The sequence below is a fragment of the Neomonachus schauinslandi genome, chromosome 11 (genome assembly GCF_002201575.2).
Source record: "Neomonachus schauinslandi chromosome 11, ASM220157v2, whole genome shotgun sequence".
NCBI lineage: Eukaryota > Metazoa > Chordata > Mammalia > Carnivora > Phocidae > Neomonachus > Neomonachus schauinslandi.
In genome coordinates this window covers 99000945-99015068 of record NC_058413.1, presented here as the reverse complement: position 1 = coordinate 99015068, position 14124 = coordinate 99000945, and the positions used below count along the sequence as shown (strand labels likewise).

At 46.5% G+C, this 14124-nt stretch overlaps 1 protein-coding gene across 3 annotated transcripts in view; it reads right to left on the bottom strand.

Annotated features, from left to right (window-relative positions):
- The window catches only part of CADM1 (cell adhesion molecule 1), a 321409-nt gene extending 311709 nt beyond the window's left edge, over positions 1-9700 (bottom strand). For all 3 annotated transcript variants that reach the window (XM_044919820.1, XM_021696623.2, XM_044919819.1), the window contains exon 1: positions 9557-9700. In XM_044919820.1, the coding sequence (XP_044775755.1) occupies positions 9557-9692 (136 nt within the window). In that variant the 5' untranslated portion in view covers positions 9693-9700. The remainder of the gene's footprint in view (positions 1-9556) is intronic.
- Between the last annotated feature and the right edge of the window lie 4424 nt (positions 9701-14124).

The following is a 14124-nucleotide window of genomic DNA, read 5'->3' as shown; positions in this document are numbered from 1 at the left end:
GGCTGTTTTCCTAAGAGCCATATACATATAAAATACTTTCTTCTCGAGTACGTTCCTACATATGATCTTATTTTATTTTTTAACACCCTGTAAGGTAGGTTGTTTTTGCTGCTTTTAACTCATGAGTAAAGCACTAGGTTTTACTATTCTGTAACCTAAACTGGGTATTCCGCTTGCCAACCTGGCCCAGAGATGGAAGAGATTTGCTTCAGAAAAGGGAACCGAACAGCAACTAACATTCATGTGATGACTAACGAAACTAAAAGAAAGGAGACAGAGGCCTCTTCACCAGGATGTGTGCTCACAAGATACGCACAAAGAAAAGTGAAGTTCAGTGTCATTTAAGCTAATCTGTACTTGAACCTTTTAAGAGATAAAACCATTTGAGCAGTAATTTAGTACAAAATTAACTTGGGGGTTTTTTTTCTCCCTATCTATGAAGTTTTCATTGTTTAAGTAAGGGTTTCTGCAAGAGGAATGAAGCGATGCTCCTTTCCTATTCAGAAAAGAGAATCAAGCTAATGACTTGTAGTAATGTCTAGGTGGCTTGGCTTATCACAGGTATATCCATCCAGCAAAGAACCAAACACATATCACGTTTGAACATACAACCTTTTTCCCAAGACTGTCCCCAAATACTCCGTAATAATCAAGTGTTTTCATATCACCGAATTATCATGCTATATAATCTTCTACTAGCAAGCTCAGAACTCGGTAGGGGAAGGATGCCGGACAAAAAAAATAAGGGAAAACCGCTGGCAGATAGTATTACCAGGTAAAGGCTTTGAAAAGATCCTTAAGATAACAAGATTAGCAGTTAGACTGAGAAAGTTTTCATTTTTTTCTTAAGCCAGTGACAATGCACCCTCTATGTGATCAACAAAAATGCGACCCATCCTGATGCTAGAGATGACTGAGCTTAGTTAGGCAGCACTGCCCCCGAAGTCAAAGCTCTTTAGAAAGCGGGCTAGTAAAAGCCGGGGCTTTAGTACACTGTCCGTCTAGCTCCCCGGGTAGGTAGTTCTTAATAACTAGACATTCTGAACATGAGCACCAAACACTCTTCTAAGAGGGTACATCTTTTGGATCATCTTCAGAGGGGTACGTCTCATTGATGCCAAGTCAGTGGCTCCCTCTTACTCTGACCCAGAATTCTGAAGTCTTCCTACTCCTGAAGACTCGACTTTTTGTCTGAAAGCCTCACTTTGCCGGCGTGTAATTTGTTAAGTCAATCACACCATTTTCATGCTGTAGTAAGTGCCCGTATGCGAACCTGTCCTACCAAACAAAGACTCAATATACGGTCGGCACTCCAATGCTGAAAGTTTTCATTAAAATAAATGGCCACAACGTCTGCATGCTTCAGCTTACTGTAAAGAAACATACTCATGTATATACCAGTAAAGCAGAAAAAGAAAGGTCTGTGTCGGGGTAGAGCTTGGATAAGCACGTGTTAGTGAAACTGAAGATGCAAAAGGAAGATGCTTCTTTGCAAGGGAGGCAAGGAGCATCAGCAGGCCTCCATCTAGAAACCAAAACAGTCAAGTGAAAAAACAGGGAAGAGAGCAGTTTCATGCAGACCACCAGCTGAAGACTGAGAGCAGAACCCCTTTCTTCCTCAGTTCAACGGAGAATCATTTGTCTTCCAGTCCCACCAAGACTGGGCTGGAAAAGTAGTGTGAAATGGGGGCAATTAGAGAAGGAGGGATAAGAAAGCAGTTGAGGAAGGAACAACCTAAAGACAGAACACGGAGGACTGCGAATCGGATGCAAGAAGCAAGAATCTGAGATTAGGTTTTCTGGAAGGGCAATGTCACGATCGTGTCGAGAAAAGAATCACAACGTGGGTAGGTAGTAGGTAGGTAGACTTACATCCTGACTAGCAGAGGTTGGGGTCAGGGGAATTGGTTGGGAAGCTTCTGCTAGTAAGACATGGTTCAGAGACGATGTTGAGGCTTCCAGAGAATGTCGTGGAGAAACAATCAGCCCCATTTTATTTCTGTCCAAGAGCGAAAGCTAAGGAGGGAAAAAAAAAAGACTCCAAATTTCAGGGCCTCGGAGACCAGGACGACGGTGGTGTCATTTGCAATAATGGAGACTTTGAGAAAAGTTGATACCTATGGCAGAAAAGATGAAAGGTTCAGTTTCTGACATGTTAACTTTCACATTAATCAGAACCAAGTGGCGATCTGGTACAGACAATGGGAGAGATGGGGCCGGTGAACCCTTTGTTTGTAGGCAGGTTCCTCCCTGCCCCCTGCGGGGACCTCATAACTTAATTCCAATCTGACACTGCAGTCCACTGCTGGATAGCTGAAGAGCGCCTACCTTACCGAGGAAGACTGCCAAGAGCAAAATACTTCTTCCAGGCATTTTTAAAAGTCCATGTCACTGGAATATCATCTTCAAACACTGAGTAGCATTTTAAATATATATCACAGTGCTTTCATTTCAAGCCTATTTAACATTTCTGAAATATCTAGATCAAAATGTTGGGTCAAATGACTCTATTCCGGTAAAATATCTACTAAAAGAAAAAATTTTCCCCACCCACCCCACATCCCTCTTAAGATAATCACCCCACTCAAGACACCTGTCAGTCATAACAGATTTTCTCAGTGCTGCTTTCTCTCAACCTTGCTACCAAGTCGTTCTTTTGAGTAATAATAAAGGCCACATGTCATTTTTGCGGTGCATGTATATAAATTCCTCCAGCTCCCTTTCTTCTAACCCTAGTTCAAGGCCAGCTGCACCAAAGCTTCTGAGAACCAGCACTGGAAGATCTTCAAAGAGAAACTGCCCATTAACCACAACAGCAGTTGCTGGCTAGAGCCTGCAATTTAAATCTCTGAAAAAGAAACTGTGGCTTCTGAAATTTCAACAAGGAGGTGCCACTTGTAATTACAAACATTCCAGTGGGTCCCTTCCCTCATTGATGGTTTCCAAACAAAGGCTTTTTATTCGATTTTGGTGGCACTCCCGATGGAGGCATTCCTTCGTGCTTTGCTGGTGCAAAGGCCAGCTCAGAAGAGGGGCGCAGGAGGCGGGTTTTTACCTGGCCAGGAATGCCCAGACCCCTCAAAATCATCTCATGTGTAATTACTTGTTTGGCTGGAAACCAAAAAACCAAATGCTTCAGATTTAAAGTCCACATTAAATACATTTGCAAAAGAACCTCTTAACACACACACACACACACACACACACACACACACACACACCCTTCACATTTCATGAACCTTGAAAAATGGAACCAACCTATCTTCCCATAAACCAAAGTTCAGAAATTAACCCTGAAGCATGCCAGCATTTCTAGCTGAAAGTAAAAATTCCTCTTTTAAATCAACAGGGCAAATACGGAGAAGTAAAAATAGTAACCTTTGTTCTCTGCCTACCACCCCGAACCCCCGTCCTACAAAAATAAGGCCCAGATACTTACAGCTTGTTGTATGGGTTTCCCACACCAAAGAAGGCATTCTGTGATCACTTCGGTTACAGAATACAGGCTGAAATTAGCACTTAGCCAGTGCGAGCCGAGAAAAGGCATTTTTTTTCTTTTAAGCCATATATTCACAAAACGCAAAGGCATTTATACCACGGAGGCATTCAAAGATAAATACATGAATGAGGTATCTCATAGCCATCAAACTAAAATAGCCTTGCCTACAGAAGTCCTCAGATGGAGAGCATTCATTATGAAAACAACTGGAAATGGCCAATCTCGCCATGGGTGCTTTCCATAGTGCGCCACAGTTGAGGGATTAGCTACAATTACGGCATATTTACACAACCATATTTACACAACAATAAAACTCATCTTATCCGATCCAAACAAAACCTTGCTCAAAATAAACCAAACCACAGGAAAAGGTCTCGGGTGCAGGCAGTGCAGGCAGTAATTGGCGCTCTGGCTTCTCTAGTTTCTGCCTCGGCTTTGCGCCACCATAATAAGCCTTCACCCTACCTCGGTCAAGCATGGGTTTGGCCAACGTTCTGTATTAGCAGTTGAGAAAATGTACCTTCAGTTCAGGATACGTGATTTTGGGGCAGGGTGGGGGAGGGAACTGTATCTTACAGAGAATCTTTCTAAAGTAAATTATGTTGAATTTGTTTGAAATTTGTTGAAACTCATCTGGAAAGCAGAGGAAGCATACAGAGGACAGACTGACCACAGGTGGGTAATTTACGGAACTGGGTGATTGGCACACAGGGTTAATGATGGTATGCTTCCTACTTTTGCATATATTTGGAAATCTCCATAATAAAATGGAAAAATAAAGAAAATATGATCAATGTAAAAAAAGTCATCTTGCAAAAAAAATTTTTTTTGCTTTAAAAGAAATTATTCTCAGCTTTTTCTCTGCTTAAATGAAAAGGGACATATATCTGGTAAGAAAAATCCAGATCTGTTCTAGCTCCTGACTTAAGGATTCTTCCTTTTTTTCCTTAGTTACATGGAACCAGTTCTACTGTTAATATTAATGCTTGAAAAGACAAATCAAGAGCTGAAAAGTCTAAAGCTGGGGCTCCCGGACCCGAGTTTTCGCACATCTGACTTATTACTGTGACACAAATCCAAGAGCTCTCCCCTATGAAGGTGCTTTGGACGACATTCATGTTGTGACTGCCAAATAAAGTCCAGAGGTTTCAGAATCATTTGTAAACACCAAAGACAACCTTACCAAGAACTAGTCCTTTTATCTCAGAGGTCACTCCTCTGACCCATGGGTTTATTACCTAGAACAACAATTAATCTTGCTGTCTTCACAATATAAACTAGGCCTAGCCAAGGTATGGTGTGCCCATGATCCATATCCCTCACTGGGGCATCCCTGCTGGGAGGTAGAACTGGTTTGCTGACTCCACATCAAGGGACCTGGTCCCCGTCCAGGCTGTGTAGCTGACTTATCCTCAGTTCCACGGTCAGCAGGGTCCTTCCCTCTCCGGGCTTGGGCTGCCTCACTACAAAATAATGAGATTTCACCAGATGATCTGTAACATCCTTCCCCTTACAAAAATTCCACGATTATAAGAATCTGTAGTTCCTCAACAGGTAATAAGAAAAAGGAGCTTTGGTGTTAAAATGTTACATTTTCTATTCCACACGTTTCAATGTGAATATGAATATCTGATTGGGTGAGTTTCGTGTATATGTGCACATACGTGTACATACATGTGTGTGTATATATACATATTTGTATGAGTGCACATACATACTGACTGATACCATTAGGTATTTATATGGGACTAATTGCTTCCAACTCAAAGCAGCAAATTTTCAATTCTGCAACAGATGTCGCTATGTGATTTCTCCTTTCTATGCTGGATTTTCAGTTAAAAGTGCCCAACATAATGGTCAGTACTATTCTTCCCAAGAAAGAGATACAGCATTTGAATCCTTAGGATTTATTTCTTATAAATTTTCTTCATACGCTGGTAAATTTCCATTCAAATCATAGCATAGATTAGTTTGGCCCAATTTAAGAGATCTCCCACATAAAAATAGGCCTTTTGTTAAGCACACACACGTGTGTGCGTGTGCACACACACACACACACACACACACCCATTTTTTAAATGTAAATTCTAAGTGGCCGATTAGGCATTAAAATGTCACATACAAAAACCCAGAGAATGAGACAGTTTCTATTCACAGCAATACTATCAATTTTTTAAAGCCTGAAAATCATTCAGCAATGCAGGCCAAGGAATTATAAAAATTCACTTATGTATGAGGCCAAAATGTACCAGGTGTGGGCAAAAGTCACGAAAAACTCCAAGAGCACCATTAATGATAATGAAAATTCTGGATTTCAGTTGGTACAGCATTTCTTTAAAAATAAATAGTAAGACTAGTATTATCGTTTGCAAGATAGCTTACCGATCTGACATTCTCTATCAACCACTTCTTGACACATGTCAAAAAAAAAAATGACAGCTCTTTCCCTTCAACCAGTATGTCCTCCAATGACCATCAGTCTCAACAGGTAGCTAGCACAGTCTTCTGCTGAAATTCAGAGCTAGGAGAAAGCATTTCAAAATCTCTCTTTTAGACCCAGGAACCTGTTACCTTCTGGGCTTTTAGAGGGAGTGGAGCGAGATGAGCAGTCAGGGAGTCCAGGACCGACTCGATAAGAATATGAAGTCAGGAAGTGGGAGAGGAAGCGAAAGTGTCCTGCTTGTTGGCTTCTTCCCTGTCCCACTCCCCTTTACCAGGAGGGCCATTGGGGAAAACTGGGTAAAGCATGTACAACATCCATATGAATAAAGCTCTTTGTTCCAGAGAACTGCCTGCTCTTTTATTCCCCCCTTTTTCCGTATTTGTTCATTTCAAAAGATTGCTCAATGGGCCTCTTGTTCCTCCAAAATGTCCCAGGCAAATAATGCAAGCTTGTCTCGTCACACAAGTCACTAAATGAAGCCTTGTGCGTCTCCAGTGACACACTGTAAATATAAAGTGGCATTAATGAGGGATATTTTATCAAAGCTATCACAGACAAGTGCAAGTCCCTCCTGCGGCTATTCAATTTGATGCAGGGAAAGGAAACAATAGCAGGCCGGCACTTTTTGCAAAGTCCCCATCCCCGGTATACAAGCCCCAACAGGCCGAGACAAGCCCAACTCAGCCCCTGGGCTTCCCAGCACCATCACAAACCCCCACCCATCAGCCAACCTCTCTAATGCTAAAAAAGGTAAGAGGAGGGCAATCAACCACAGGTTCCCGGCAGGCAGGAGAATCAACACCATGCATGCACCTAACACGTAACAGGCGTGATTTACACGGAGGAGTGAGTTTTCACAACCCCATTGCAGCTGCGTTTCATTAACATCCACTTAATCCACACAGCACAGGAGGGATGGGAGATTTTCTCCAGGGGATGGATGGATTCAGCGACAGGGAAAGACAGAATCAGGACCTCCAGCATGATGGCCCCAGATCGCTATCCCAGCCTGCATGTAAATGAAACACGCCTAATGAAGTTAGAAGGCAACACCAACAGGTTTCTCTAACCTGACAGTGGCACCTGGAGGCCTCTGGAGAAAGCTTAACGGGAGAGGATGAAGGAAGCAAAGTCCCCCAGTGCCTGCCTGGAAGTCTCCTCTGGGTGCCCAAGATCTGGGGGCTAGGCCAAGACCCCTTCCCAAAGCCATCACCAAAAAATGCCTAAGAGAAAAACAGATTTAAAGAAAGTCATTTCACCCCCTCACTACAAATCAAACCCAATTACTTTCTAATTTGAACACAATCTGATAACCAGCGTACAAACAGGGATGTACACAAGAGCAAGAAGCTGCTTCCATGGTAACTGGCAACAGAATTTTCTTGTAGCTTTGACATGCACGGTTGAGTTCCAGACCGCTCCTTTCGGAGTCCGCATACATCCCTCGCTGGGAAGGCAACTTCTCACCGCCAGATAGTTACAAATAATACTACTGTTGCTACTACCCGGTGCCGTCAATGAGCAGGCTCGACAGACGAGGTATCAGCTAATCCTACTCTGCTGCCCAGCGGCATTGCACAGCTCCCATTTTTAGTCAAAAGGCAATATCCCCGGCCAGCGCTGGCCCCCCCCCCCGCTTTTTTTTTGCAGCCAATACAAGTCTATTGTTGCCTCTATTATGCGCCAGTTACCGAGCCTTTACTCACGCTCACGTTTAACCGACACTGGCGCTTTTTACAATGCAGCAGCATGAGGGATCTCTTTCAGGAACATTTTATTGAACCCATCCAGTCAGAGACATCACCCGAAATGAAGTTGTAACCACACCGGCATAGGCTGAACCCAATTATCTCGTAACTCATAAATTAAGAATTCACAGAGGAAAAACACATAAACAACATCCGGAGACAAGCAGTGCCATGGAAGAAAAAAATCCTCAGCTCTGAACAGAGCTGCTGCCAGATTCCCACCCCTGTACATCCCTGATACGTTCCCCAAGCCGAGATCCCTTGCAAGCCTGTTTGCGGGGGAGGGGGGGGTAGTAGAAACCAACCCGGCATCCCCCAAATCCAAAGCTAGCACCTCCGACATCCCCATTTCCTACAGCGTGTCTCCTGCGGTGTTTACGTAACTGTGTGTCCTCTAGCGTGTAAACAAAAGGCACAGCCCAAGCGGAGAGGAGCCCGGTAGAGGCACGGTGGCCCCAGTGCTGCGCCCGCCGCGGCCGGGGGCTCCGCAGGTGGGGGCTGAGCTCTTGGTGTCCTCCGCCACTTGTTGCTCGCGGGTCTTGCAGCTCCCAAGCTGCAAGGAGGGGCTTTGCAGGCGCCGAGCCCTGCTGCATCCCCTCCTGCACCTCCCGCCGCCCCCCCACACCGCGGGCCCCGTGCCTCCCGGTCCCGCTCCCCGCCCGGAGCCCGCAGCGGGCGGCCGGGGGTGCGGGGACGCCGCGGAGCGCGGCGGTGGCGGGAAGGGGAGGCAGGGCGCAGTACGGCTAGCCTCTCCGCTGGGGAAGAGCTCCGGCTCCCTTTTGTTAGCAAAAGCAAACACTGCCCTCTTCTTTCCCGACCGCGCCAACGCGCCCGGCACACGGGCAGCCACACATCGTGCTCCTGCCGAGTGCTCGGCGTCTTGGGGGCAGGGGCCCGGCGTGCAGAGCCGCCCCTGAGCAAATGCCCAAGACAGCTCCGCACACAGGGGGCGCCCGGAGGCCCGCAGGGTGCCCGCCTGGCCGCAGAGGCCGCGAACCTCTCTCCACCACCCTCGGGCTGCCGAAAAGGACCGGCAGCCTGTAAATCCGGCGTCCCCACTCGCGGCGGAGGACGCCGCGGGGCAAGCGGGCTGCGGGCTCCCGGCTCCTTCCCGCAGAGGCGGCGACAGCAACCCCCCCCCCCCCGCCTCCCGGGGCCGGGCCTGAGGAACTTTCCCTGCCTGGAGCCGAGCCCGGGAGCCCCGCAGCCGGGCGGCGCGGGGCGGGGGGGGGGGTTGCGGAGGGCCGCGATAGGGCTGGAGGGAGACACGAGGGGCGCGCGGTTCGGAGGACTGGGGGAGAAAGGCAGAGCGCGGGGAGCGCAGGAACGGCGACCAGACAAGTCTGGGGATGTCCTGTGGATCGGTGAGCAATCACGCTGGAGGTGGCTGCTAGTCAGCCATGGGGAGGCTTGGGGGATAGAGATTTAGGGGGCCCGATGGAGAGGTGGGGGCGAATGGGCAGCCCTGGGACGGGAGGACCTGCAAGTTACCGGGACAACAACGAGTTTGGGAGGGTCCGGAAGGTTGGGGGGTGCCTTCCATCCATCCCCTTCTCCCATATTCTCGAGCCCCCGGGCCCCCCGTTCTCACTCCACTCCGCACCCCGCGCCAAGCCGGGGAGAAAAGGTGTGGGTGCAGCCATCCCTAAGGGCTCCAATTCCCACCCAGATGGGCAAGGGAGAAGGGGATCACCGATCCCCTCTGCCCCTTCCATCTCAGCCCTGAGTTTCCTCTCCACACTCCCTCCGATTCGGATTTAGGAAGTGGGGGAAGGTTGTCATGGAAACGTTTCCCCCTTCCACGGCTATGGCTACTGGGGTGCCTTAGGAGATTTAGAGGGCCAACCGGCTGGTGCCCACACCTACCTGTGGGGATCAGTGCCGCGGCGGAGAGGAGCAACAGCAGAAGCCGGAGTCGGAGCCCGGGAGGCGCCGCCGCCGCCGCCACCGCCGCCACCGCCGCCGCACACTGGGATCCGCTCGGCAGCACAGCACTCGCCATGTCGGGCACCTGCCTCAGACTGGCGGCGGTGGCTTCCTCGGGAGCCCGAGCGGACAACTAATGAGATGCTAATGACATGCACTGGGGGGCGGAGTCCGGACCGACCAATCACAGCGCCGGTAGCCCAACCCGGCTCTCGGAGGACTCGCCCCCTCCCCCACCCCGCCCCCTGGCGCTGGCGGTCGGCGGCGCGCCCGCGCCACCTAGGGGCGGGGCCAAGGGGAGGGGCGTATGCAAATGTGTTTATGTTAAAATTCGTTTTCGCTTCCCCGGGATCAAGGAAAAAGTGTTCTCCTGGGCGCCTGGCTTGTGGGGGCTCGGGCTCCAGGGGGCGGGTCTCGCTTCCCGTACACCTATATTAAGAATGTATATAGCAGCCGCTATAGCCGACCGACGACTAGAGAATCTCCCTAGGAGGAGGCTCCCCTGCCTGGCACACCGAGTGCATCTGGCCTGGAAACCACACGTTGCAAATTTCCGTCACTCACCTTGCACCGAAGGAATAGATCTTTGGGAAACGGGGGCTGTTCGGGAGTGGAGAGTGAGAATGCAGGTCCCCGGATTGACAAAACAATCTGGGAGAAGTGCATGCGTGCTTTGCACGTCCGGCGGAGCGGGCAAGCCCGCTCAACAACCTAGCGGTAGACTTGGGCATAGTTGGGAGAAAGGAGCCCGAGTCGGGCTCTGGGATTTTCGAGTCGGTATCTTTGCTGTAGATTTTCCGGAAAGGTAGATCGGGGAGGGTCGGCTCCGGCTCCCCAGCTCGCCGAAGGTTGTCCTTCCTGCCTTTTATATATATGCGTATTTAATACATTTGACATGTGTAATAGCATATATTTACGATTACACACATCCAGCAAAAAATCTTTTCTGTCACGGCTTCGGGGTGGTGGGCGGAGACGGGGGGGTTGTGTGAAGATAGGGTCTGCCATCTTCCTCCTTTGGGGTTCAAACCCATTCCCTCCTTCTCTACGCCCCCAGTCCCTCCTAAGGCGGCTGGGGCACCAACAGGTGCTCTGAGCTTCCCGTGTCTCTGGGAGAGGTTCTCCCGGCTGAAACGATTTGCTTCTCCAGACTGTCTTTCTCTCTCCGAAATTGCCTCTGCTTTCTTTTCAACCAGGCAGCCGGCTCTCTTGTTTGTATGCTTTTTAATTACTTATTTTCTTCCCCTCTAGAAGATCGTATGCGCTCTGACCCTCTGTTGCTCAAGCATCAAATTGAAGGACGAGCCATATTAAGTGTAAAGGTTTATAATAATTTAAGTATTCATAGAATGCAGAACAATAAGATGTAGGAAATACAATTTGCATAATAAATATCAATATCACAACAGCTAAAACAAACCATGACAAATTATCTGTGGCTAAATGACCAAGAGATTACTGAATGTAAATTGCTAAGTCTGAGCTGTAGTCTAGAGGACTTGCCTGGCCCTCTGTCCTCATCTAGCTAAAAGAAAAATAATAATAATAATAAATAAATAAATATTACATATCAAAAAGGAAGTCAAGATCTGCCAACCCACCAAATGAGTTACATTTAAAAACAGCCTGCTATTATCCATTATGCATAAACTAATTTCAAGACTGCCCTGTCTTTACAGCCCTGGATATTCTGCTCTGTAATTACAAGCCCTGATGCATGAACTACAGGCAGTCCTCCAGAAGTCAGGAAAGTTCCAGCAGACACACAGTGCTACATGAGACAGGAAACCATCACCACGTGGTGACCAGAATAATGTCCAATCTGCAAAGTCCTACCTAGCCTTATCACCTCTGGAAGTACAGCTACCTGGACAGACCAAAGGCAGAGTGGAGAGTCCCGCCAAAATCAGGATAAAAAAATTTGAGGTTATGTGTATGTTGAAAGTGATGTGTAAGGATGCCTGGGTGGCTCAGCTGGTTAAGTGTCTGCCTTCAGCTCAGGTCATGATCCCAGGGTCCTGGGGTTGAGTCCCACATCAAGCTCCTTGCTCAGCGGGGAGCCTGCTTCTCCCTCTGCCCCTTCCACCTGCATGTGCTCTCTCTCTCTCTGACAAATAAATAAATAAAATCTTTAAAAAAAACGATGATGTGTAAACAATAAAGTAAGGTCCTATATGCCAGGAACTCTAGCACCCTAGCTCAGTGTAATATTTATATTTGCTATTATTATTACTAGTCTTGCAATTATTGAGCTTTTATTAAGTATTTTGCATACATAATCTCATTTAATACTTGGAACAATCCCCATGGCACATACTATTATTTCCCATTTTATATTTTTTAAACATAGTTAGAAAAATTAAGCAATTGCCCGGAGGTCAAAGTTTCTGAGGTGCAGACAGGGCTTGTGCAATTAACCACTATGCTATACTGTGCCTCAACAAATATTTGTTAAGTGAATGAATAAACATCACATTACAATGCATGAATAATAAGCATAGGATAGCTCCATTTTTAACATAAGGCAAAAATATGCCAGCAACTGAGAAACATTTTTTTAAATAACAGGATTGCATTATACTCCTAAGGAAAAGCATTCCTTATGAGGCTGAATCTCTAAGAGAACCTAGTTAGGCCCCAAGCCTCCCACACTAGGAACACAGTATGGGGACATTGGAAGATGTGGAGTGTTTTCATCTCCCTTCTTTCTCTTGGCACATCAAATGAACACCTACTCAAATTTCCAATTGGCAAAGAACAATATGGGACATTTCTGTAGGAAATGCTAATGCTGTGTGACTTACCTCACCAGAGGAATGCAAATAGCTTTAGAAATTCTACCCAAAAACTGCCACCTGTGTCATAAGCTTCAGGAACCTGCACATCCAACTTCCCCGGTCATGGGACATCTTTAGCCCTGGTCTGCATGGAAAGACCCAGAGCTGAAAATTTAGGATTAAGCTGTTGCTACCCTATACACTAGCCACGCTCCTCTCCGCGGCCCCCCCCCCCCATCTCTTTCACACTGAAGATCTCGCCAAGCGATTTAACATATGGAACATGTGAAGAATGTATCAAATTCCCACAGCCGCTAAGTACAAGTTATGACTACTCTGGTTTTCTCATAGTAAAGCTCGTCATTTTCTGCTTCGTGGACCAGAACTCCTCACCAACGACAAGTTCCAACATTTTTCCCCTTGCTACATGGATTTAAACAATTTTGAAAGCCAGATGGTGTTTTTGCCATTTATAACTGATAATCAATTGTTTTGTGAATTTAATTTTTCAAGAAAGAACTGAAATACTTATCAGAATTACAATCTGGGGACTTCTTGTGTTAAAATAAAATTGCCAGTGCCTAGTCCTTTTCTTTTTTTTCTGGGGAAACTTTAAAGAGCGAGAGGGAGAAAGACCCTATATTGTTTGCCTTCACTCAAACAGTTGAGAAATATGGAAAAACATATAGGAAAAATAAACAATAAGGAGAGATTCATGTTTTGCCAAATACATGAAGAGACAGTCAATGAGAACTAATAACATTTTGCTTTTTAATATACTATTTATTTGAGTATCCATGTATAAAAAGCAATAAAGACAAATTATTAGGGAAAATAAAACAAGGTTTAAAGTCAGCATTTGCTCTGCTACTGGATTCTTTGAGTACCCATAGGAAAGTGGTTTAATCAGTTTATGGACTGAATATTTTTATGTTCCCCACCCCCACCCCCACCTCAGCCAAATTGGTATGTTAAAGCCCTACCCCTTAATGTGATAATATTTGGAGGTAGAGCCTTTAGGAGGTAATGAGGTCTAGAAGAAGTTCGGGGTAGATAGATACCATCCTGATGTCCTCGGAATCAATACCAGAGCTCCTCTCCACAGGTAGACACTTAGGAAAGGCCATGTGAGCACACAGCAAGAAGGCAGCTACCTGCACGGCAGAAAGGGGGCTCTCACCAGAACCTAACATGTTATCCTGGCACCTTGACCTCAGACTTCCAGCCTCCAGAACTGTGAGAAAATAAATGCCCGTTATTCAAGCCGCCCAGTCTCTGGTATTTTGTTACAGCAGCCGGAGCAGACTAAAATAATCCCTAAGCCTCAGCTTCCATTGTCAAAGGGTATATTAAAATTATAATAAATGTCAGCTTTTAATAGAAAGTCTTCCATAAATTAAAGTAAACCAGTAGTATGTTAGAATATTGGACTGGATAGACTCTTGGTCTATCTAGCAGGTAGCTCATCTGTACTTAGATTAAGACTAAGCAGCTCATCTTTGGGGGCATCAGTCTATGAATCTTTATGAAATATAAAGCCAGCTAAATCCATACTCCTAAATGAGTAATTAACCACTTTACCCACAGGTTTATTCTTCTGGAATCATAGAGTTGACAGTAAACTTTTGCATATCGAGGCTAGAATACCAGTTCAAAGGAAAGGGAAGTGGGGAAGTACCGATATATAAACTACACAGAAACTGGGTCAAGGAGCAGCACCCGTGCAGATGG